Source organism: Dama dama, chromosome 5, assembly GCF_033118175.1.
Source record: "Dama dama isolate Ldn47 chromosome 5, ASM3311817v1, whole genome shotgun sequence".
Taxonomy (NCBI): Eukaryota; Metazoa; Chordata; class Mammalia; order Artiodactyla; family Cervidae; genus Dama; species Dama dama.
The window spans coordinates 32,411,136-32,438,877 of record NC_083685.1 but is presented as its reverse complement, the minus strand read 5'-3'; the positions used below and the strand labels follow the sequence as shown (position 1 = coordinate 32,438,877).

Below are 27,742 nucleotides of genomic sequence, written 5' to 3'. Positions count from 1 at the left end.
TATATAATTTATTCATATATATACACACCTACACACACATACACATATACATATTCTTTCTCATATTCTTTGAATGATGGTTTATCACATATTGAAATACAGTTCCTAGTGCTGCAGAATAGGACCTTGTTGTTTATCTATTTTATGTATAGTAATTTGTATCTGCTCATATTTCTGATTTAAATTGTCTCTAGATTCTAAAATGAAACTGAAGCAGAACCAAGTGTGATATGGCATGCCAAGGCTGTGAGCAAAGAAACTAGGCCAATATTGTTGTTATCATCACCTTATTCCTAAAGACTAGAAATGTGACAATTTGCTAATGCTTGCTATGATCACATTTCATCCTAGCTTCATCTTAACATTGGTGATTATTAGTCATCACCTCATATTTTCAAATATACAGTCCTCTATACCCACATTCTTTAATACCAGCCTGGAGTGAAGAGGTAGTACTGAAGATAGAAATGAGAACAAAACATTTTTAAGTAATATAATTATACAACTGAAGGCTTTTTTAAATTTTTGAATATTTAACATATGGTAGGGGATGAAAGGTATATTTTATACCATCCCAAAGAAGTCATTACTATCATTTAAATGAATTCTATTTAAGCCTTAAATAGAACAGATTTTCCAATGTGAGTTGGATTAATCTCTGCAAAATTGAACCCCCACCCCATCTGTGTAAACAATCATTAGTTGTTTTCTAGTCCTGCTATGTGTATTCCATTTTTTAAGAAACTATTCATAAAATAACATTCATGAAACCAGTACTTAGAAGATTATTTTTATTTAAAATAAATGTCCCTTTCAAACTAAAATATATATCCCTTTTGTATTAAAATACTACAAAATTCCTTTAGCGATACATCTTAAATAGAACTCGAACAGATTTTTAGGAATCTATTAACTTCCTGAACAATGAGTCACTTGGAGACTGAGCTGTTATACGTTTAGTGAATGCTGACTGGCCAACAGGATGAGAGGGCTAAACTTGAGGGCCCGGAACTGAGTAGTCACTGGATTTATTTCGGCTGAATGAGCAGACAAACCAGAGGTCATCAGCTCAAATCTCGGCTCCAGCATTCATCATGTGACTGTAAAACAGCCCCTGAACCTCTGCAGACCCAGTTTTGTCATCAGTAAGCTGGAGCTGTATCTCGTCACTCACAGGACTGTTCTTAGATCCAACAACAGAAAAGAGAGCCAGTTACAGGCCACATCAAGAGGCCCTACGTCAAGGGGACAAGTTTCCACCTCTGTGCCTGCATCCCTCTACCTGGCCCCACCCTAGCAATGAGCCTTGAATAAAATTTACACTGGCAGAACTTGTCCAAAAAAAGAAAAAAAACTTTGTTAAATATTCCAACCCCTTACATACTGTAAAAATCTCTCTCAGGCTAATGGCACCCCTTAAGTTCTGGCTAAATGACTCACCAGTAATTATAAAACCAGTGATCCTGTACTGAATGACTACCATGCATGCAGCACTACATCGGATGCTGTTAGTACATAATAATTAATCCTCATAACAATTCAGCAAATCAGGATTGTTACCACTATTTTTCAGATGAGAAAACATGAAGGGAAACTAAATAAACTGTTCAAAACAAAACCTGGTAATTGTGCCAATAATCAAAATCAGGTTCAACCAACACAAACTACTAAATACTTTGTACTTTAATACCTTGCCCAGTTTTCTAAATAGACAGTTTTCATAAAGAAAAGAGTTAAAATATAACAAAGCAATAAAATGTGTTCTGCTTTGCTTGGTCATAAAACAGAAAATGTTTAAAAAAATTTTACATACAAATATTTGTATGTAAACATAAACAAAACACCTGCTATTTTCTATCTTCCTCCAAACTACAATACTACTGAGATTTATGCTAGTCTTTAAACCCTTTCATTCTAAATAAAGATATGCATACACTTTATATTTAAAAGATATCTGAGTAATTTAGGATTAACATATACACACTACTATATATAAGGCAGATAAACAGCAAAGACCTACTGTATAGCACAGAGAACTATATTCAGTATTTTGTAATAACCTACAATGGAAAATTGTAAACGATTATACATATATAGGCAAACTGCTCTGCTATATACACTTGTAACAGATTTCCCAGGTGGCACTAGTGATAAAGAACCCTCCTGCCAATGCAGGAGACATAGAGATGTGGGATCAGTCCCTGAGTCGGGAAGATTCCCTGGAGGAGTGCATGGCAACACACTCCAGTATTCTTGCCTGGAGAACCCCACGGACAGAGGAGTCTGGAAGGCTGCAGTTCATGGGTTGCAGAGTTGGACACTGAAGTGATTAGCACACATGCATATTTAAATAAAAAAGAAATAAAAGGTATCTGATTATATTGGTCTCAGGAGCAAGAATAAAGTCACTTAGTCAAATAACTCCTGTCCTAAATTAATTTATCTTCCATATGTAAAACACAGATTTAGGTGCACATTACAGGGGCTTCCCTTGTGGCTCAGCTGGTAAAGAATCTGCCTGCAATGAAGGAAACCTGGGTTCAGTCCCTGGGCTGGGAAGATCCCCTGGAGAAGGGAATGGCTACCCACTCCAGTATTCTGGCCTGGAGAATTCCATGGACTGTATAGTCCATGGGGTCGCAAAGAGTCAGACACAACTGAGCGACTTTCATTACAGTTAAATAGTAACAGTCTCAAAAAAACAGTAATATTCTCAGATCAATGTTGAAAACTTTGATTTATTAAATCAAACATATACTTGTTATTATGAATACAGTTCTTAAAACTAGTTTCTTTTGCATTTTTAAGGATATCAAGTAAATGAAAAAACTGAGAAAATATTAAATGTCATAAAGATCTAGTGAAGGGTTAATTTAAAACTAAAACAATATAACTACTATACTGCTATCATTAAGTACTTAAAAATCATTTACAAAAGAAGTTTTTGCTTATTAAATATACAGCATTCACACATATCCTTGTTTATGAGGGCTGCTTAATAAGTAATTTAGATGGAAATAAATTTGGTGAGAATTTCAAACATACATATTTAACCCAAAGTCAGATCCTGATATAAAGTTAGGCTAGAAAGTTACACTGATGCTAAATTTAACTGAGATAACAAAGTAAGGAGGCACTGCAGACAAAACCATATATATATACAGAAAATACGAAAATGTATTTGGAAATAAGTATAATATTTGCATTAAGTCCAGTTTGTTCATCATAATTTATGCTGTTCCTAATTTTATACTAGGAATACTTTTCTATAGGACATACCTAAAAGAGCAATTCTTTAAATCTCTTAATGGAAATTGTTAGGTTTCTTTTCAAGACCTACAATCCTAACAAGTGTAAAAATGCCTATAAATATTTGTTATAAGTAAGAAAGTCAGTGCTAATTTGATAGGAAAAATAGCTTCATGTTTAAATCTTTATATACTCAATTATTTATGTCTTAAATATTTATTAAAGGTATGGACATTTGCATGTTCTTGTGCAAATTACTACTCCTGCTTTTGAATACTGTTATAAAGTATTTTTCTTATTGATTTGCATAAGTGAGTTAATAGCCTGACTTTATATCTTTGTCTCAATTGACCTTTTAATTATTAAAATTTTTGATCATTCACTATACCATTAAGAGTTTGCTTATTTTTTAGTTTATCTGGAATTTAATTTTAATTGTGATATAAAGTAAGGTTATAATGCAGGCCCCCCAAGACCATTTTTGAATAGCCCATCACTTCATTATTTGTGAGGTTTCCTCCATTACACATCACATCCTTACACATGAATTTCATTTTGCTTGAACTCTCTGTTCCATTGATCTATTTCCATACACTTATTTCCAATCCACTTAAGTCACTGTTCTGATAATCACACCATTTAACCAGGACCTTACCATGGCTGGAAACTGTACTGTCTCGTGTTACCAACTTCGGCATTCTGCTTTCTATCACCCATAACCTCCGACTCTTCCAACTGCTTCCATTCCCTTCCGAGGCAGCTATCTGTCCAAACACGTATGATCCTCAGTCTTCCAGACTCCACCTCCTTCATGCTCTCATCCTCCAGCTTTTATTCCCTAGTCTAATACTATAATCCCATCATCCAACACATCTTTCCTGAACGCCTATGGTTTCCTGGTGCTATTCCAGGCTCTAGAGAGAAGGTGGAGACAAGATAGAGATGTTCCTGCCTTCTTCTGGGGGGACAGACATAAGAAGTTAGAAAGTAATAACTGTTTCCACTAAAGCTTAAAAAAAAAAAAAAAAAAGACCAGCCAGGAAAGGAATCAAAATGTAGGATCTACTTTTCAGAGGGTAATAAGAAAAGAATTCTCTAAGAAAATGGTCCTCAAAAATGAAGGCTGAAAAGGATCAAGCTAGGAGAAAACATCCTGGACAGAAGGACTACAAAATCAAAGCCCTGCATTAGAAAGAGCTGGACGTGCTGCTCCATCCGTCTTTCTGCTACACTTATTTAATAAGGCGTCAATCCCAGGGGAAGCCAAATCTTTGCTTTCTTCATGCTTGCTGTGAAGAAAATTACTTATCAGGGCAGAGGGAAATCACTCTGTATTTGAGTTCACCAACTCAACTGAGCTTCCAATACTCTGGTCAATTTGCTCCCCTGCTCTCTGAAACTATTACTTCAAAATGTGTCTTTCCATGAAACTCTCTATCTGCCAACCCTCTCACTCTGAACAAGGGGAATTCAGGTACAGCAGACTGTATCTGAATGGGGAGCAAACTCCCCACTCCAAATCCACCTTCATAAGCCCCTGTTAAAACAGAGAACATTTCTTTTCTTAAAGCTAGTGACTCTGCCTTGCTCTTGAATTCCTCCCCTCCAACCCTCTTGGAAAAAATTATTCTACCCTTTTCTCTGCTGCACACAGCATTTCATTCCAACCTCTTTGTATCCACCTCATGAGCATTTAGACCACTCCAACATGACAGCTTTCTCCCAAGTCAGAACTGTACAAAGGTGAAAGGCGTTGCAATGGGAGCTGGTTGTCCATCACTGGAACTGTTCAAGAATCAACTGGATGCTTGATTGATAGGAAAGGAGTAGGGGATTCAAACACAAGACTGGTCACTGAACCAGGTGCATCTGCCAGGTTTCTTCTCACCTTAAGAATTTCTGACTTAAAGACAACAGAAATGGTCTCCTGGGGATCTTTAGTTAACGTTAGTCTTATATAATCAGTAACCAAATCCTTGGATACATCCATGGATTTCTCCTTATGTAGGATATAAACTTAACAGGATACATGCCTGTCATCAAGTTTGAAATGAATGGCCTTGAAACTCAACAAAAATAAATCAAAATACACAGGAGTCTCCTTTTCCAGCTACATCCCAAAATAAAGTCGAACTGCAAGCTGTAAACACCAACCCCCTCAGAGCAAGGTGGAGTTCTCACCATGGTCTGGATCTTCAGACATCCTTAATGAGGGAATGGGGGGTGGGGGAGGCAGCAGAAATACCATCAAGAATCTCTTCACACCTTTTCCCAACCTACCTAAGGTAACAACATGTAAAGCTGAAGTTCCCCTCAGAACATGCCTCCATAAAGTATATAGACAGCTCACTTCATTCTTAATTATAAACTGACCTTCTAGGTGCTCTGTTCAGGCTGATACTATACCTGAAGAAAACAGGAGAAACTTCTATGATCTCAACCTGTGTTCTTACTACAGATCTTCAAAGTGTACGATCATCTCAAAGTGTAGAAGGCGAAGGCTCTATCACGATGTTTTAAATAACATAAGCCAAAGCAAGACTTTTACTTACACTGGTCATTGTTCTACTGTAAGGGATACACTTGAATAAACATTTAAAAAAAAATCAACTTCTAAAAATAGGTATTATGGGGGGAAGTGGGGAGTGAAAATGAAATTACTTCTGAAAGATTTAATTACAAGTTAACATATAATACATCAAAGTAGAAGTTTGAAAAGTTAAAGAGTCAGATAATTACATTCCTTATTGTAAAATTTTTTTTAAAAGCTCATAATCAGCCAAGAATCTGCAAATAACTGCATTTGTGGCTTTCACTTACTAGTCCATGGGCTCTCTACAACACTTCTGAATTATAGAAAAGTGGGTACCTAGTGCGTCCTGAAAAGAAAATTATTTTTCTAAGATCTACTAAATTTAAGACTTAGAAAGAAATGTTTTGCCCTGACAGTATTCTGTTTAGTTACTTTTAGTTTTTTTTTTTTTTTAAATAGAAACTGAGCACTGTTTGAATACATCAACTGTAAGGTTTCCAAGAAAAGTTCTTTTATGGCCATCTCATATCACAATTCCTAAGGAGACAAAAATTATACTTTGTAAGGTAAGTACGTATTATGTTCTTTTGGCTGAAACCATCCAAAATTTCATATTAGCTGTATGTACTGAGAGACTACCAAAAAAAGGACCTTTTTTTTTTGCCTATTTTAGTCACTTTTCCTAAATTTGCATTTTCTAAGCAAGTGAACTCTTCCTTGAAAATTAAAATTCTTTTGCTTTGAAAATGTTTTTGAAATTCCATAGTTCTAGTTTCTTTCCTATCCATCAGTATCATAAGAATTCATTTTAAACAAATAACCAAATCTACAGTTACTAGAAATAACACAAGAAAAATAATTCAGTGATCTAATCTTAATAATCTCTTCCTTTTGTCATACCCAAGGCTTTATTAAGAAAAACTTAGTATGGAAGCATAATAATGATGTATCCCCCTACAATTTTAGTCAAGAAGGAAGCATAAACCGAGTATGTCTATAGTCAAATTAGTAAAATATTTACTAATATTTTAGTCAAGGGAAACATTTCCGTTGAGACCACTCTATTTAAAATTCTGGTAATAGGTCCTAGTAGAGGCAAATACAATCAGACTGTAATCTGACTTCCTAAAACAAATGTACAACATACTGTATGTCTGTGTGAAGCATAAACATTAACATTTATGTCCACTTGTGCACATATAATATAAACACATATCTTTACCTCATAGATTCTGTCAATGAAGAATCACAGAACTCCTTAGAATACATGAAAATGAAGCGAATGATACGGAAATACCTTCCTACCTGGTAGATATCAGAAAGACTGCTGCTTCCAGAATCACTAGTGATGCTACATCCTGAGTGGCTGGAGGAGACGTGTGTCACCTGTGGGTGGAGACTGTCAGTGAGGTGTAGCTTTGTGAAATCTGCAGGGAGCTGGGAAAGGAGCAGGAGATACCACGTTACAACTGGAATCAAGAACTCTAAGAAGACATTTAAAAATCATATTATACTCCACTTCACACCATTTAGCCAAAAGTACTATGACGTTCCTTCATTTTTTAAGTTCACAATTACTAAACACTGACCTATTTACCAAAAATCACAAAATTATATAAGGGCATTCAATGAGCCTTAAATCATACTCAAATCAATGCTTAAATAGGTGGGTTTAGTGCTTACGATTAACTTGGCTCTAAGTACTGAATCCAATGGGCTAAAATTTTCAAATTATACATCAATGAGCAAATTAGTCTACTACTATTTGTCAGCCAGCACAAATGCAACTTTGTGGCAAGAGACAGACTAAATAAGAAAATAGATTTGAGGTTCATGTATGCCCCAATGACATTTAAAGGTTAAAAAGATGAGGATCTTAGAACTGAGGGAGTGTATGGTTACACAAGTAACTATGCAAGCACTATGGAGAAAATAGAAAAGAATGTTCTCAGAGACCGCAGAATCAACTCAGAGAACGCAGAATCAAGAAGGTTACGGACAACATTTATCTATCGAGAAGGTTATGGACAACATTTATCTATCTCTACACAAACACATAAAAATCAAGATTCTACTTGTTCATGATTAAACTTCAAATACAAACTGCATCTATTGAACAGATTTACTAAGCATTCCTCAAACGTTTCTACCACTCCCCATATAGCAGAGAAAATGCATTGAAAAAGGAAACATTCACACATTTACCCATTCAACTATTTGTTGAATGTTGTAAATATTTTTTACGGAGCCCCGTTCCTCTTACTATGTGCTAGTCAGTGAATGAAGTGCTAAGAAAATGCTCCCTGTAAAATCTTAGACTCCTGTTAAGTTATTATTAATTCTTTTGAATTCAAAACAGGTGCTGTTTATCTATAATGTGACACAAACTACTGACCAATAATAAACCTGATATTTCAAAATATATGTTAGCTGACACCATGCACGCTGGTATCTCTCTTTCCTGCTGGCAAATCGATCCTATTTGAATAATAAAGACTAACTGTTAAAATAAAACTCAAGTAAGAGTTTTCCTTGGCAACACTCCCTTCTCTTTTGGGACCCTCTGCCCTTCTCTCCTTCCAAAACCAAGATGCTATTTCTTCACAGGGGAGGTGATGCAGGTTCATGGCAAGGATCAACAAGGTTCATACCTGGGGTTCCAAACAGAGAGGTACAGTGTATCTATACCCACCACCATTCAGACCTGACTTAGTAAGCAGATTATGGTATATAATAGTACATAATATATGGATGGACTTGGATGGCGTTACTCTCAGTGAAATAAGTCAGACAGAGAAGGACAAAAGTGGTATAGTATCACCTACATGTGGACTCTAAAAAGCACAACTAACTAGTGAATACAACAAAAAAAGCAGCAGACTCACAGATACAGAGAAGAAACCAGTGGTTACCAGTGGTGGGGTGGAGGGGCAGGGAACCAGAGGAGTGGAAGAGAGGGAGGTACAAACTACTGGGTGTAAGACAGACTCAAGGATGTATTGTACAACATGGGGAATGTAGCCTATATTGTGTAATAACTGTACATGGAAAGTAACCTTTAAATCGTATACAAAGTTTAAAAATTAAAAAAAAAATTCTATCTCTTCAGAAAAAAAAACATTTAATAGTCTGCATAGAAATTGTATTTTTTAGGAGACAAAATATACAAAGAGATTTAAACATAAATTTATTAAGGGGCATATAAACAGATGCCAAATAAACAGATAAAAAGACATATGCTATAGAAGCTCAGGGAAGTGAGATGTTTATACAAATGTGTGAAATCGTTGCAAAAATGATGTATGTTTCACTATGAATGCTTTTTTACCCGATAATTGAAAATGTGAAATAGATAAAATTTGGAAAATAACAGTTTCCCAGCAAAGAATAGATATGCAAAAATTCCTAAATCGAGAAGTTATTTATTTTATCCATAATGCAGGATATCTGCAAGATAAATCCCCTTCATCACCCTGGCTACACTTCGTTTAATGCAGTCACTCACCACAAAACGCACCTGAAGAAATGTGACTAAGTGGCTCAGTGACTTTAAAAGGCATTACTCAATACATGCAATTACAGAACAATAAACTGATTTTTATTGATTGTCTTTTATAGAGATGACTCAGGTTGACATGTGTCACACAGTGTGACTTTTTAAAAATTAACTTGTATATGTCAAATAAAGATGTATCCATCTAACGAACTTTTACTCACTAGACAGTTATTTATTCCAGTCTCATAGGACACGCTTCTTTTCAGTGTCCACCAGCTGGTCGTGTCTCCTGACTAAATGCACCATGAGGAGAGCACCAGGGGGCTTGTGCTCTGAAGCTAGCAGCAGAGACACTCTGCAATCTATTCATCTACGTTCACTTACAGCCACAAGGAGCAGAATTATGTGGCTTTGTCAAGCTAAGAACCAAAAAGACCATGTAAAGAGGAAAGAAGAAATACTTCCATGCGTAACTTGATTCTACTTTGTAAAGACTTACTGAGCACCTGCTATGTCAAACACTCTGTTGGGGACAGGAAATACCAAGGTAAATAAGACACCCCCAATTCCAAAGGTAACTTCTGCTACCCCAAAAGTCATTGCAGTAGGTGTCATGCACAACAGAAAAATAAATCATAGTTTTCTAAACATGGCTTTTCCTCTCCCCACCACCACTTCTGTTCTATGCAGACAATGAAATGATATTAAACTCATTAATGAATATAAATGAATATAAGCTACAGCATTAACTATTTCTTTATAGTACAATAGATGTTATGTTTGAAAAAGTGAAAGCTGCTCAGTTGTGTCCGACTCTTTGTGACCCCATGGAATAGTCCATGGAATTCTCCAGGCCAGGATATTGGAGTGGATAGCCGTTCCCTTCTCCAGGAGACCTTTCCAGCCCAGGTCTCCCGCATTGCAGGTAGATTCTTTACCTGCTGACCCCCCAGGGAAGCCCAAGAATACTGGAGTGGGTAGCCTATCCCTTATCCAGTGGATCTTCCCAACCCAGGAATCGAACCGGGGTCTCCCACATTGCAGGTGGATTCTTTACCAACTAAGCTATCAGGGAAGTCATATTTGAGAAGGCTTTAAATGTTTTCCCATAGACAGGGATAACAGTCTCATGATTAAATGTTACTGACAGGACACATCAGCCAAGGTTATGGAATGGGAGGAGTGTGGAGGCTGTTCCCATTAAGGAAGAGTCTGAAATACACAGATGGGGCCCAGCCACACAACCAACAGACTAGATGCCCGAGTCCAGGCATAGAGAAAATGGGTGTTTCAGAGGGAAACAAACCAGATGGGAACTAGGAGGCAGGGGGCAAACATGGGTACAAACACCCACGTATCAACCTCAGGGCAAAAGAGTGACACCTGAACCTTGGGAGACAGGAACTCCCTGTTTGAGTAAATTACACCAAAAAAAAAAAAAAAAAAAAGTATAACATGCCAAAAATAAAAGATTCATTTATTCCTAGCTTTTCTAGGCTTGATCAGGGCCTACTTAAATTACTGTCACTATGCTATTTAGTCAAATTTCAGATTAAAATGAGGTTGCGAATTATCTTATGACTTTAGTCACCACTTATCACAGGAATTCTGTTTAAAAAATAAGAAAATTTTTGAAGCCGGAACTACACACAGTAGTTACCTGAATAAAATTAAATAAAAAGTAAATGGGTTTTACACATTTTGACCTTAATATCAATATATTTAATAGCAATTCATTAAGAACGCAGTTCAAAGGAATCTCCTATTTATATATATTTTTAATATTTGATTATATGAATACATTACCAGTCAAATTTTTCCTGGACCAAGTAATCTATATTCCTAAAAAATGCCACTTGTGAATCACAATTGTCGTGTCAGACAAATGACTGAATCATAGTTTAACCATAAACACTATTAATTACATAAGAAATAGGAATGGTAATATGTATTTAAATCAGATTCTTAAATGCATAAAGTAAGCATAAACTTAATATGAATCACAGTTTTGCAAAATCCATGTATCAATTATTTAAGAACTTGTTGTCTTTTTTCTGTAGAAACAGGGAGGCTCTAACCATTAGGTTTAAGTAAGAAGTGTTACGGAAGACTTCAGGCTCATATATGAACAGGCATTTGATAGTCTTTGATTTATTTATTAATGTAATGATTGGCATTTATAAAATCACAAGCTACTAAATGAACTCTGTGTTGAACATAAATGAAATGAGAGAGTAAGAACTGAAATCTCTGACATCACTGAATAAATACTTTGCTGAATTGGTAAAACTACCCAAAGTTGTGCTAACATAGTAGAGACTAGGGTTTTACCCTTCTTCCCCCTCCTTCTTTCCCAGAAATAAATTCTTATGTTCATGTTTTCCAGCTCTACAAGAAAGAGTCAGTGTATCCCTGGATATGTAACAGAAACATAATAGAGTTTTACGGGCTGCCGAGAAATCCAATAGTTCAAAACAAAACAAAAAATATACTGTCACCATCAGTTTAAACTTACCTAACTAAAAATGTCCCCAACTAATCCCAGAATCACTTTATTTCAAAAAGTAGTTACAACACCACACACAAGGTTTGGAGTGATTGTCAGAATCTATCCAATCCTCCATGGTAGTTCATCTCGAGTTAACGACACCACCTAATAAGTATTATCCTCATTGACTACAAACTTCTCGTTGTTTAGTCGCTCAGTTGTGTCCAACTCTTTTTCGACCCCATGGACTGTAGCCTACCAGGCTCCTCTATTCATGGGATTAACCAGGCAAGAATACTGGAGTGGGTTACAATCTCCTTCTCCAGAGGATCTTCCCCACCCAGCATCGAACTCACGGCTCCTGCCACATCCCCAGCATTGCAGGTGGATTCTTTACCACTGAGCTATAGGGCAGCTTCATGTAAGCTGTATCCTTAAGAAATTAACCAAATGAATGTTGTCTCCCAGATCATCACTGGAGTTCTGTGAGTGCTGTTCATGCTCACATTTTCAAGCTGTGTGGGGAGGAGATGGTATATCCCTGAACACATTTCCCTTTTTTTTTCCTGGGGAGTTAGTGAAAATACAGTCTCCTATATTTTCCATTCATTCATTCATTTATGGAAAACTTGTGTTGTGAGGATTAAGTGAATGACCGGGTATAAAGCAGAGAGGATGGCCTGGCACTCAGAAACTAGCAGAGTGGTAAGTCAGCCATATACTACCCCATGCAGACTCGGGGAGACACAGGGTCCCTCCCAGTTCCGGATTCCTGTGGCTGGAATCCAGTCCAGATGCCAGCAGGTACTGAGCTGCTCCCAGAAAGGGCCGCAGCGGCCAGTCATCACCCAGCTCCAAACACTGCACCTCACCCACAGTAGGACTCAAGCTGTGCTTTCAAATCAAGTCATATTGGGACTTCCCTGGCAATTTAGTGGTTAAGACTCCATGCTTCCACAGCAGGGAGCATGGGTTCGATCCCTGGTTGGGGAACAAAGATACAGCATACTGCATGGTGCAGCCAAAAATAATGATGATAATAATAATAAAATTTAAAAAGCAAGTTATATTTTCTTTGTGTGTGTATATATATATACAGACACACACACTTACATATAGTTTTTCTTTTACCAAAACTGATCTAACACAGTTCTGACACACTCTGATCTGTTTCTACATACAGTTTAAATAGGCAGGAATAATATGTGGTAGCTCAGTTTTAAGACCACTTTATACTATGGTCAACTTTTATTTCTATAATTCATAGTACTTAAGAACACCAGAAAAAGTGAGCATTTGGACGCTGAATATTATTCATGAGAAATCACTTTTACCTCTCATATCCCATTAAGACATGCTCTAGACCCAGGACTCATCCTTGAATAATATGTCATCCATTACCAGTATTGCAAAAAATCAAAGAGAAAGACTCCTGCACAGTACACAATTTCTTTTGTTCATAAATTAAGGCAAGAAACAGAGCTTTCCCCAAAGGGCCATGAGATAATAATGCAATAAATCTAATAATATTTCTCATTAAAATACAGGTAAACATTTTAAAACATTGGTATGACTATGCTTTACAGGAACAGTTCTACAAAAATCTGCTTTTATCTAGTGGAGAAACCTGCCAAAAGATTAGCAATTTGTAAGAACTTAATATTCTCCCAGCTTCCTGTCAGGCTCAGAAGACATAAGCCTCATTTTATATAATGAATTATCTCCTGTTCAACTTCCTCCTAAGTCAAGCAACTATGAGCAAGTTAATGAACCTATGTGCACCTTACTCTCTTCTGTAAAATGAGTATATTCAATACCATAGTCCAGTGGCTAAAAAAAATAACCTGGAGACCCCCCCTAGGGGCTTCCCAGGTGGCAACGGTGGTAAAGAATCCACCTGCCAACGCAGGAGACGTAAGAGACGTGGGTTCAATCCCTGGGTTGGGAAGATTCCCTGGAGAAGGAAATGGCTACCCACTCCAGTATTCTTGCCTGGAGAATTCCACAGAGAGGAGCCTAGCGGGCTACAGCCCACAGGGCCGCGAAGAGTCAGACGTGACTGAGTGACGAACAGCAGCAGATTCCACCCGCAGCTGCTCCTCTCCCTTTCTAGTCCCTCCGCCATTTCCCCACCATCTTAAATCAGATAGTTTTCAAATTCAGTGGGGGGAGGGGGAGCTTATTTTTGACACTGTCCTACCTAACATCACCTATACAGTAATTTACTTATTATATTCCCCCAAAGTTTACATGTCACATTTAAAACAAATCACATATCTTTATGGAAGAGCTCACTGTTAGACTACCGTACTAAATTTTGCAAAGTCAATAACCTCATTGTCATGATAATGCTTACAGTCCAATCACTTTTTTGTATAAAAGTTCAAACATTCATAGCTGAGAATTCTCTTGCAGTGGTAACACCTTGGAGAGCTTGTGCTTTTGTGTGAAAAAGCCCCTTACGTTTGACTGTAAAAGCCTCCACACGAGTTGTGTGTTTGGCCGGGACACAAGCTGCGTGGTTCTTGCCATCCTACCACATCGCCACTCGAGGACACTTTGAACAAACATCTCTTGGTGGGAGGGGAGGGAGTGGTGCAAGGGTGGTCATGCCTTATTCCCAAAATTACTTGCAATCTCCCTACATTAAAACAATGTTTTCGAGCAAGGTATCACAGATAGGACTTGATAATTAAAGTTTATATACATTAAAATTTCACTTTTTTTGTCCAAACATGTACTTCTATATGTGAGAATTAGCTCCTGAATTGCAGTGGCCACCCAGCCCTCTCTCCAGGGCAGAAAGGCCACACTCATGTTTTTAAGGGTTGGTAACACATGAAGCATAAACTTCACTGGCTAAAGTGGTATGTATTACAATCTAAAACTTAATTCCTACATTCATGAAATAAGCACAATCAACACAAATAGAACAACTAGGATCCCTGTTGAGGAAAATAAATAACTAAAACTAGCACGCTGATTGGAAGGTTGTTAGTCATATGATTGATATTTCCCAGCAAATACCTTTAAGAAGCCTTTTCTATTGGATGTTGATAGAAATCACTGAACAGAAAACCTGTGTGAACTTCACTTCAAAACAGAAAAGTGGACTCCTTTATTAGGAGGAGAAAGTGTATGATCTAAGTACCATACTTCCAAAATGTAAGGCTGTGGCCCATTTTCCCCCGGAGTAGCCAACAGTAAGATCACCTATACACCAGTTTCTGTGCCAGGCCCTATCCTTACAAGAATCTCACGAACTAGGTATTATTATGACTATTTTAGATAAAAGAACAATAAGATACAGAAAAATTAAGTCATTTCCATCAAGACTGTAGATAGCAGAGACAGATTCCTGGATGCCTGGCCCTGCAATGAATACACTTAAGCATTAAACTTTAATGTATTTATTAATTTATTGGTTGACTTGAAAACTCTCATGGATATTGATGAAATGCTCAAATGGCTGCTTATATCAATTTATGAATGTCATTTCTTATGCAAATTTCAAAATCAAATAGAAAAACAGTAATCTGAAACAATTGCTCACTCTTATTTTCATGAAACAAATTAAAACTTTACATCTTTATCTCCAATACCAACAACATCACGCCACTTTCTGAGCCATCCAATAGAGTTTTCATTCCTTCTAAACTGTTTTTGAGATACACCATTTTTTTGAATATGTATGTGATATACCTTAAAACATAAGTGAGGTTGGTTTTTCATTTGTCCTGCAAGTTCTTTACAATATCATTTACTATTTATAAGCTAATCTTTAAAATGGTATGCAATTTTGAGATCACATATCCAAGAATCAGTATTACATCTGTGTGAAACAGGAAAATTCTGTAATTCCTCTGTTCCAGTTCCACTGCAGACCCTTACATCACTCCAAGCTGGCACTGTTTGAGGTCATTACTGCTTATGTTCCTTATTGAAGAGTACTTCATTGTTTAAAAAATAAAAGTAAAAGGAATTGAGAGAGAACCTCATAATGTAAGATAGAGGTCCCCAACTTTTTTGGCACTAGGGACCGATTTCACGGAAGACAATTTTTTCACAGATGGGGTAGCAGGGTACAGTTTTGGGATGATTCAAGCACACTACATTTATTGTGCACTTTATTTCTAATCTAACGCCACTGCTGATCTGACAGGAAGTACTGGTCCACAGCCCAGAGGTTGCCTTTAAGAGACAAAAGCAACTTCTTCTTTGCTAGTTAACTCTGGCAGAACAAAATCTTGCCTAATATACAATAACCCTAACATCTGACAATTAGAGAAACAGTGTGTCCCTACATACACACACTCACATGCAGAGTCACTTATAAGCTAGTCAACTAATTTCATCACCTTAAAGAAAGGCACCTGGCATAGTGAGAACAGTTTATAATAAATCAGAATCACTGAAAGTTTGTCATCTGAAAGACAAGTGCATTTTTTTTTCAAAATGAAAAGGTTTATGTGGGACCTAAAAGAAACTATATAATCTTTCACAGAAATACTGAAGTAATTGGTTAATTAACCTGTGTATCCTGTTGTCTATTAAGAAACATAGCTTCAGGATGGTTTCAAGTTACAGCCACCCCATTCTCACTTGAAACACACACACAGAGCATATAATCCCTTTTCTGAAAAGCACACCTTTCTCTGAGAGATTAAAAAAAAAAAAAATTTCTAGATCATTTAGTCTAAGACACTGTCAATAAAATACAGGGTAACTGTCAGCACTGAGTCAGGTAGCTGAAAAAGCACTTTCTGGGTAGCATTTCACCTACAGAAATCCAACTCCTTTGTGCATATTCTCCTCATGTTACAAATAATCACCACTATTATTTGGGGTTCATGTATTACATAGTGAGCAATGTGGTGAACATCTAAAGACTGCTTATTCTAATATATAAAAAAAGCCCAGATACGACACTTTATTGTTGGAAGAAACAGAAGCTCAAATAGCTCAAGGGGCATGTCCAAAGCTTCCAAGTACAGGGCTCCAAAAAGTACACACTTTTCACTTTGTATCTTGACTCTAGAAATTTGTCATTTGGGGCCAAATTCTAATTCAATCTTGACAACCATCTTCTTTCTCCCTTATTTAAACAGAAAACATCCAGAAAAAACATTACACTAATATAACCATAGCTTCATTTTCTACTACAAGAACCAACCTAATAGGAGTATTTTTAAGCAAAATTTGTGATTATCCATATGATAATACTCATCAACAGCTACTAAAACTTGAGTTCTCGTGTTTTCCAGGACCAAGTGGGATCGATGCTCTGTAAGGAGTGATCCCCGGAGATAGTGGAGCCACTGGGGATACCAGAAGACAGGTTCTAGGGCCAATTAGACAACAACCCTGATGAGCTCCCGAGGGAGTGTGGGCAGTTAACCCAGCTGTGAAAATGCTCATGGGAATGTGGAATTAGGGAAATAAGCATTCAAAGTCAAGGAAAAAAAAAGATTCCTACGGGATCCATGGATAATCTTAAGCTGCCTTCTTTTCAAACAAAAATAAATAGTAATAGTTGGATTGGCAAGAAAGCCTCACTCAAAATTAAAGACATTACCCCACAAGTATTCTTCAACTCACAACTGAGTTCATGCCTCTGGAGGATGACTAGGCAGAAGCAATGGATGCTGTGTCCACACCCTACTTATTTATGGTTTCCACAGATCTGCCATGACCTTCTCCTCGCGTCATGAGAGGCTCTGTCAGAAGACACCAGAGCTTTGCGGGAAGGTGGGCTCCTGAGCCATCGTGTGGAGGGAGGGGCCTGGACTCTGGACCCCGACCCCTGCTTAGAGGGTAACCGCCCACTAAGTGATCCAGAGTACCTGCTTCAGACTCTCTGCAACAGAGAATAAACTTCCACTGTGCTTGAACCCTTGTGTTTTGTTTGGTTTGGTACAATGGCTCAACATTATCTGAATTCATACAAATACAAACATGGTGATACTTTTTTTTGTGATTTATTTATGAAAAATCTTCCATAGTGAAATTCCAAACTCTCAGGAGAAGTAGGTAGGGCTCTAATAACACCCTGACCTCACAGTGTCATGTGTCATTTGGATAAAATCTACACTGGAGTTCCTTTACTTACTCAGTCAAACACATTTACTGAAAACCTACTTCATGCCAGTGTGCCAGGCACTGTTCCTGGTGTTCTAACATAGCAGCAAGAGAGAGAAACTCCCTGCTCGTATGGCTCTCACGAATAGTGTATGGAGACAAATAATAAAAGGCTAATGAAGAAAACTGTCAAATAGTGCTAAGTACTGCATTCAGCAAAGATTAAGAGAGACTGATACGACAGAAGGGTGACTGATAGCCAGGAAAGACCAAAGATATGACAATGACAGGAGAAAACTGGTTTTTACATTCTCAGTTACTTCCTAAAGGGGCCGTTCTAATCATACTGCTTTATTAGATATATGTGCCATTTTACTAGATAAATACATATATATACACACACATAAAACATACCTTTTATATCTTACACATATACATCTAATACACATCTTATATAAATATACATACACATATATAGACATACATCTGAGCCACCAGGGAAGCCACACAGATACATACACATACTTTACACATGTAACACATATATTACATTTCATATATTTATAAAGCATATACTTGTGTCTGTGTAAAATGAGAGAAATCTAATATATCCTTAAGCCAAAGGAACACAATTACTAAACATCTTATGAAAAATTAATGGGCTCTCTGTGCAACTGCAAAACAAAATCAACCAAGAATGATGGTACCTTATGACCCCAAAATAATATAAAATAGATTCGGGTTTGTTCAGCACCCTAGGGCTCAGAGAGCACTAATATCTGGTCAAATTTCAATATGCAAATATTACATGATGGGAATGTAAGGCTTCCAAAATAATTATCTGTCCTCCAAAAGTACCACTTAACAGCTTTAATGGAAAATTAAGTCTAGAAGCCACCTACTTATAGTCAACTGATTTTGAGTACTCAAAAATTCACTGAACAGACTGATTGCTTGGGGGGAATAAATATTTCTATTGAAATATAAGTTACATTCTTTGGAAAAATAGGAATTCATGAAACTTAACTTCCCTAGGAAGAAACTTGGATGTATTCAAAACCCTTGATCCCATAGAAACCTTTATTTCCTAGCATTTGTGTCTGGGTGTTAGATGGTGGGGGTGGGGAGGGAAGACCATCAAACAGGTAAGAATGCATCACACAGAGATAAGTACATTGAAATTGAAAATTAATAAAGTAGGATATGGGATGTAAAGGGTGAGAGGCCTTACTGCTAAGATGTCATTAGAGTAAAGACCAAAGTGGAGTGAATGCCTCCACCCTGCAGACACACATGTGAAAATCAGCGTTTCATCAAAGGCACAAGCCACAGGCATGGCGACCTTGGTGTGTTTAGGAACAGCTAGGAAGTCAGCACCAGCCCCAAGAAGACCAGAGGGAATTAGGGCAGAGAGAGATGCCATGGGCCATCATGTGCGGAAGCTGCAGGAATGATGCCTTTCCTCCTGAGTGAGATGGAAAGATCGGAAGGTTCTGAGCACTCACCATGCGGCATCATGAATTTCAACATTTTCCTTAAATGGTAACGTAGACATACACTATGGCCATCTGGAGAAACATTCAACAGTAATTCCACATAACTTAAATACAAAGAAGGTGTTTATTACAACTTGTACCAAGAGACCATCAACAAACAAGGGCCTCACAGCTCACCTTACAGGATGTCCCAAGGCAAGGACTCAGCCGTGAAGCTGTATCTATTCTAAGTCACGTTTTCTGGGTACCTTGGCTATATACCTCTACTTACTGAAAAATCCCACCCTGTTCCTCTTATATCTACGTCACACACACACACACACACACAAACACACACACACACACGAGAGGAAACTACCTAGATTTCAAATGATGTCTCAGATTCTACTGCTCCGTGGTTCATTTCTAGATTTCACTCAAACACAACCACAACTGCTGCTTTTCCAGTGAGGCATATTACAACCTATCCAGACAATAATCTTTAAACCAAAAAAATAATTAAACGTTATCCCTCTTAAGTTACTCACAAAAAATAGGAGGTATTAATTTTATGTGTCTAGTATTATCAGTTTTTCCCTTTCCTTCAACGATAAAGATACTCATTTTAGCATTTATTTCCAAGGACTTCAGTGATAAGACATTTAATTTAACATCTATTTTCAAGGGCTTTGTGTGTCAACCCTGGCACACCAGATAATGTCATTGCTTTAGCTCTGTCTGGAGGGCACTGGGGGAGAATTAACTGAACATTTGCAGTGCATTACTCATTGCCTGGGGCCAGCAAAGACACATGCCGCCAAAATCGCACAAAGGCTAACAGATTTTTCCTTTCCTCCATTCTTCCTTTTTCATTTGTTTGTTTGCTAAGACTGGTAAACCTCAGATAGCGTATCACCGGGCAAATAGCATGAGTGACCAGGAAACAGTTTGGGACACATGTGACCTCACAAGAAGACTCCTTCCTAACACCCTCACTTTGGTCAATGCTCCAGCCTTTCTCAGTTACTGTACCATACTGAGTCGTTCAGTCATGTCTGACTCTTTGCAAACACAGGGGATGTAGCCTGCCAGGCTCCTCTGTCCATGGCGATCCTCCAGGGAAGAATACTGGAGTGGGTTGCCGTGACCTCCTCTAGGGGATCTTGCCAACCCATGGATCGAACCCAGGTCTCCCACCTGGCCCGTGGATTCTTTACCGTCTGAGCCAAGGATCTATTTACAACATCAATGGAGCAGCTGTCTTAGAAAGCACACTCTTCCTAAACAAACACCAACATCGAGTACTCTACAAAGCTTTTACTTGCCTGAAACTTCAACTACTTTCTCTGAACCTTCAAGTGTGTATACGTATGCGTATTCATTTATTAATTCCAAGTTTAAATTGGGGAAACAGAATCGTATAATCAAGAAGATACACTTAGGGAATCTTATTACAAGTTTCATATAATCTCTGGTGTCATTAATGCTTGCATGTGCACGCACACACACGCACACACGGCATAAACAACCTGGAAACATCCTCAGATATGCACAGCTTACCTTCCGCAGCCTAGAAGTTACAAAGCCTCAATTCACCCTCAGCAGAACCAAAACCTTAGACAACTGGCCAAACGCCCACTGTGCACCAGACCCTCTGATGGGGATTTGCAGAGATTCTCCCACTTTGTCTAACGCCATTGTACACCACCTCCTGCATCAATCTCATGTCCTTTTTATCTCCTCTCCAAGTTGCAACCAAGTAAACGTCTAAAAAAGGACAGAAAAACACGCACCTGATCATGCCAATCCCCAACCGGTAGCCAGTGAGGGACCCTCTTTACCACAGGGAGAGGGTCACACCCCTGACCTCCACACCCACCTCTTCTCCTGGTGATCTTTGCACACTCCTCTCAGCCCCTCATTCTCTACCCTAGGCGTGGAAGCTCTTTATGGTTATTTAGTAATAAATATCATGCCGAGTTTCTCTCTCCTCAGCCTCTGCTGTTCCTTTCTCCTAGCAGGACACCCTCAGCCAGGGCAGCTGAATTCCTGAAGCCTTCTCCTGAAGGCGGGTTCTTGTCAGACGCTCCCATGTCGCCCAGAGCTCAACCACCCTTCACAGAAGCCGCTGCTCCACCAGCCCCAGCCTTCCCTGGGCGAGTCCAAAAGGGCTCACATGTGCCTTCCCATCACTCTTTCCTGTGCCTCAAAGAGCCTGAAATGCAGTCACTGCTGAATAAACACATAAATCATTGAACTATTAACCCTAGTCTAGAGCTGAAGACTCTGAAGGCCAAGACAGAATGAATCAGGATGCCTCTCCCCGCCCAGTTCAACAATCGCTCCTGTGTTTCAGCAATTACAGGTAAGACTGCCAGCAAAAAGTCAGAAGACAAGGAATAGAAGGAGATAGACGAGAGTATGCTAAACCCAGGCTAACAGTAAGCATAGTAAAACAATGTATTCAGTCTGGATTTCCTGCAAGTCAGGACAAAACTTATGGACTCAAAACTTTCTGAGTTCCTGTCTGTATAAATTCCAACAGAGGAACCTGGCAGATGAAGAGAGACTGAACTCAGGATTGTTAAGATTCATCCATCTACTTGATTATTTAACAGGGATTCACTGACTGACTGCGATGAGTCAGGCACAGTTTTAGGAGCTTGTCATTTGGCAACGACTGGCCCTGGTCCCTGGAATTGACACTTCTGGAGGTGGGAGAGCTTTGGGGTGGAAGGTGAAGAAGGGTTAAGTATCATAAACAAATAAAAGAATTACAGATATCATTGGTACTATAAACAGAACACTAAAGGGCAGGTGATGTGATGGACCGTGATACCTAGGACTGGGGAGACTATTCTAGATGGGGCCCCTGGGGAGGCTGCTCTGAGAAAGTGATATTTGAGACAAGAAGTGAATACACACAAAGGATCCAGTCAGACAGGGAACCAGGGAAGACAGATGGACAGATGACAGATGGAAGGAACACAGAGGGCAGAGGTCCCAAGGTAGGAAGAACTTGGAGATGCTCAGAAAACAACCATGCTCAAGGTGACTGAAGAGCAGAGAGGTGTAAAGAGGTTTGGAGTAGCGGGAACCAGTCCTACTACAAAGGAGGCTTATTTTAAGGGCAATGGGATGTCACTGGGGTTTTAAACAGGCAACTGACAGGATCCAGTAAGGTTTTCTACATCATTGTGTCTCGGTGAATGCACAAAGAACATGTGTACACATATACAATGGAATACCAATGGACTGCTCAGTCATAAAAAGAATGAAACAAAGCCATTTAAAGCAACATGGATAGACCTAGAGATGATCATACTAAGTGAAGTAACTCAGACAAAGAAAGACGAATACCATATGATATCACTTATATATAGAATCTAAAATATGACACAAATGAATTTATATATGAAACAGACTCACAGACAGAAAGAAGAGACCTGTGATTTCCAACTGGGAGGGCGCTGGGGGAGAGATGGATTGGGAGTTTGGGATTAGCAGAGGTGAACTGTTAGATGCAGAATGGATAAACAAGGCCCTACTATATAGGATGCAGAACTACATTCAATATCCTGTGATAAACCACGATGGAAAAGAATATGTATATGTATAACTCACTTTGCTGTAAAGCAGAAATGAATCCAAGAGTGTAAATCAACTATAGGTCAATAAAACACATTTTTAAAAAAGATAAATCATTCTGTTGGGGTGGTGGAGAGGGAGAATGGAAATAAGAGAATGGATGTGTGGTCTGCCTTCAGGACCACAGCAAACAAACTTAACGATGGACGTTCAAAACCTAACCTAATGCCTTTCAGACTAAAGAAAAAAAAAAAACCTAACCTAATGCTTACAGGTGCTTCTGAAACCAATTGGTTAACTTTCACAAAGGATAAAATTTCAACTATGTGAACTGCTATTGAGGTGATTACCTATGTATCACTGATCGCTACACCAATTTTGTAATTAGTTGTGGCCTCCTGTAAGAGATGAAGACCAAGTTTTCCAGGAACAAGGGGTCAGATTATAAAAATACTCAAGTTCCTAACTACAGAGTGGTAATTTATTAAATATCCTAACAAAATGAGTAATTATTTTGACCAAGTTCCTAACCAGCAATTAGCATTGGGAGGTCATAAATTATAACATGAAATTGTACAAACAATACATGGCTGGTTCCAAGCGGTTTATGTGACTCAAGAAATCATTTTAATTCCTTGCAGCTCAACTTCCTCACCCATGTGGAGGAGACATAACAAAGTTTGTCCTGCCCACCCCACAAGGCAGTTCTGAGAATGCAGGACCAAAGTGAATGAACTCTAGTACTATAAAGCATTATGCAAATGCAACTTTTTGTATAAAAGAACCATTACAAACCTGGAAGGGTTTTCAGGGATTTATTTAGCATAATCTTCTCATTTCAAAGTTGTGGCAGCTGATGTCAAGAAAAGGAACTAGCTGTGGCATGCTTGATACTACAATCCAGATCTTACTTTCATATAATAAAATTAATTTGAATTATTTCCAAATTTTCTACAATGTAAATTGTAGCATTAATATTTTTAAACAAGTATTCTGAAAAAAATAGTAAAAGAGAAAAGAAACTTTTCTTTGAAAAAAGATTATTTCTATTTATTAATTTATGCAAAGACAGTATCAGCATAGGAAGGAACACACTTTTTCAAATTAATTTTCCATTTTGAAAGGTTTAGGATTTTCTCTCTTCTTTCTACCTTACTCTTCTAAATACTTCAGTCCAACAAAATAGCAGACAAATAAAAAGTTTATTCCTTTACTTTTCTTAAGGTCATATTGAGATAATTAGATTTGACTTTTTATAGAGTTTAGGTATCATTTATAGTAATCTGAAGATTTAATCACAGAATAATACATGTAAAAATGTTATAGCATGCACACAAAACAAAGTACAGAGAATTTTAAAAAGAATAAATTTCAGGGCACTTTCAAATTCTGAGGCACAAGAAAGCCCTCTTGGGGATGCTTAAGTTAAAAGACTCTTCCCCTCAGATTCAGAATGAAGATTATCAGGGATCATAAAAAAATGGGCACTGCTGATATGGCCCATGGAAGTTGCATTAGGACAAGGCGACACAGAGTTCCCATTATGAGCTATTACGTTGTGTAGACCAAAATTAAGGTAGGATTAGTTTTAACCTCAACTTCATAATTTATGTATATGAAGACAAATGCTCTTAGACATTCACGTAACTTTCATAATCTTAGACAGTTGTGTTCCCACCACATAAAAACACAAGCAAGTACCTTAACCTGTTTCTGGCACTGAATTATTTTAAGGCCTTCAGAAATTGATCTTCCACATGATCCATATTAATATTCTTTCCAAACAGACTGGATCTCTACACTTCATGTTCTCCAAAATTCCTAAACAGCTTATCTAGAAAATTTTTGCTGCTAAGGTGACTATTTATTTCCAAATTTTATTAATTAATTTTAACTAATTACAAAATCTCCACATTTTATATAATATTAAAGAATTGCATGACTTATTATAACAAAATTCTTATAGGTAACAGTGTTAGTCCTAATTGATCATAAGGATTGCTAACACATTAGAAAACATTCAAGGGTTGATGTCTGCTGGGTCCTTACTGCCTTTGAATTTTAGAGCTTACTCAGTTTCACTTAAGTTCATCTAACAAAGGGGGAAAGAATCTTCTCAAAGTGAAACAATGATCTGCTAATCCTGATGCTTGCCTATATCTGTATTGTTGTACTTTTTATTACTTCATTGGTCACATACAACAAAAACTTAATAAAGGGCTTTTTCATGGTAAACATATCCTGGACACTCTAGATAAAGTGTTGTATCTCACAGATGAAGTCCCTACTCTTGTGAGGGTTTACATTTCAACAGGCACATAATAAATGAGCAGTCAAACCATAACAGCAAGAACAACACAATCATAATACATACATGCCTGACAGATCATGTTTACCCTGTGTGGTAACAGAAATATCTGCATGACTACCCCGGACTCCAAAGCTAGTGGATGTGATGGAATTCCAGTTGAGCTATTTCAAATCCTGAAAGAGGATGCTGTGAAAGTGCTGCACTCAATATGCCAGCAAATTTGGAAAACTCAGCAGTGGCCACAGGACTGGAAAAGGTCAGTTTTCATTCCAATCCCAAAGAAAGGCAATGCCAAAGAATGCCCAAACTACCGCACAATTGCACTCATCTCACACGCTAGTAAAGTAATGCTCAAAATTCTCCAAGGCAGGCTTCAGCAATATGTGAACCGTGAACTTCCAGATGTTCAAGTTGGTTTTAGAAAAGGCAGAGGAACCAGAGATCAAATTGCCAACATCCGCTGGATCATCGAAAGAGCAAGAGAGTTCCAGAAAAACATCTATTTCTGCTTTATTGACTATGCCAAAGCCTTCGACTGTGTGGATCAGAATAAACTGTGGGAAATTCTGAAGGAGATGGGAACACCAGACCACCTGACCTGCCTCTTGAGAAACCTGTATGCAGGTCAGGAAGCAACAGTTAGAACTGGACATGGAATGACAGACTGGTTCCAAAGAGGAAAAGGAGTACGTCAAGGCTGTATATTGTCACCCTGATTATTTAACTTCTATGCAGAGTACATCACGAGAAACGCTGGACTGGAAGAAGCACAAGCTGGAATCAAGATTGCGGGGAGAAATATCAATAACCTCAGATATGCAGAGGACACCACCCTTATGGCAGAAAGTGAAGAGGAACTAAAGAGCCTTTGGATGAAAGTGAAAGAGGAGAGTGAAAAAGTTGGCTTAAAGCCCAACATTCAGAAAACTAAGATCATGACATCCAGTCCCATCACTTCCTGGCAAATAGATGGGGAAACAATGGAAACAGTGGCTGACTTTATTTTTCTGGGCTCCAAAATCACTGCAGATGGTGATTGCAACCATGAAATTAAAAGACGCTTACTCCTTGGAAGGAAAGTTATGACCAACCTAGATAGCATATTTAAAAGCAGAGACGTTACTTTGCCAACAAAGGTCCATCTGGTCAAGGCTATGGTTTTTCCAGTGGTCATGTATGGATGTGAGAGTCGGATTATGAGGAAAGCTGAGTGCCGAAAAATTCATGCTTTTGAACTATGGTGTTGGAGAAGACTCTTGAGAGTCCCTTGGACTGCAAGGAGATCCAACCAGTCCATCCTGAAGGAGATCAGTCCTGGGTGTTCATTGGAAGGACTGATGCTGAAGCTGAAACTCCAATACTTTGGCCACATCATGTGAAGAGTTGACTCACTGGAAAAGACCCTGATGCTGGGAGGGATTGGGGGCAGGAGGAGAAGGGGACGACAGAGGATGGATGGCTGGATGGCATCACCAACTCAATGGGCATGAGTTTGAGTAAACTCTGGGAGTTTGTGATGGACAGGGAGGCCTGGCATGCTACGACTCATGGGGTCGCAGAGTCGGACACGACTGAGCGACTGAACTGAACTGAATCCCGGACTCACCTGGCAGAACCTGCTGCACCTGGGATCAGAGAGTCTAGGAACCAGAAGGTCACAAGAGACTGAATTTGGGCAAAAAAGAACAACTAGTGGAAAGACTCCATGGTTTGGTCTGTTCAATGCACAAAAGGAAGGTCAAGGAGCTGGGGGAATGGATAAGGAGACTAAGATGAGACCAGTCCGTGCCCCAGCTCTGCGGGGAATACAGATTTCATTCCAACCACTAGAGAGTTTTAAAAGAAATGACATGGTCTAATTCATCTTTTTTAAGATAAGGTGTTTGCTCTGTGAAGAATAGCATGGAGTAGGGTGAGCATAGAAATCAGGGAAATGCAGGAGTCAGTGGGAACCATCCACGCAAAAAGATGCTGGTGGCCTGGACCAGGGTGATGACATTGGAGAAGGAACCAAGGTCAGGAGGGTGGATAAAACAAGACTTGCAGAAGAACATGGAGTCTGGAGTAACCCAAAAGACCAAAGGTAACTCGTGGATTTGGGACTTTAATCTCTCAGTAAATGGTAATGCCAATGATGGGAAGGGAGGAAAACTGAACTGTAAGCCTTTGCAGCTTTGCTTGGTTAGCTGGGTTTGTTTCTTGGGTTGGTGACTGAGAAAACACTCAGAAGTTACATTTTGGTTGTATCAAATTCAAGGTGACAGCATCTACATCACATCTCTTGGGCAATGAAATATATGGTCTTGAATTTTATTATAACCAACTAGTGGATGTCTGGTTGTATGTGTGTGTTGGGAGGGGGAGGAACTTTGCAAAAGTTTTCACCAGCTCATTAAGTGTTTCCAGGTTAATATACACACAAATAATAATAAACGATGATCCAGACGATTATGACAATGGGGAAGAGGATACATTGATCTTATACTGTGATGAGGTAATGATTCTGGAAGTCAACAAACAGGGG

The 27,742-nt window shown here is 38.4% G+C and overlaps 1 protein-coding gene across 14 annotated transcripts in view; it reads right to left on the bottom strand.

Annotated features, from left to right (window-relative positions):
* Positions 1-27,742, bottom strand: part of RAPGEF2 (Rap guanine nucleotide exchange factor 2) — a 258,399-nt gene that overhangs the window by 49,381 nt on the left and 181,276 nt on the right. For all 14 annotated transcript variants that reach the window (XM_061142269.1, XM_061142270.1, XM_061142274.1 and 11 more), the window contains one exon: positions 7,088-7,219. In XM_061142269.1, coding sequence (XP_060998252.1) covers positions 7,088-7,219 — 132 coding nt within the window. The remainder of the gene's footprint in view (positions 1-7,087; positions 7,220-27,742) is intronic.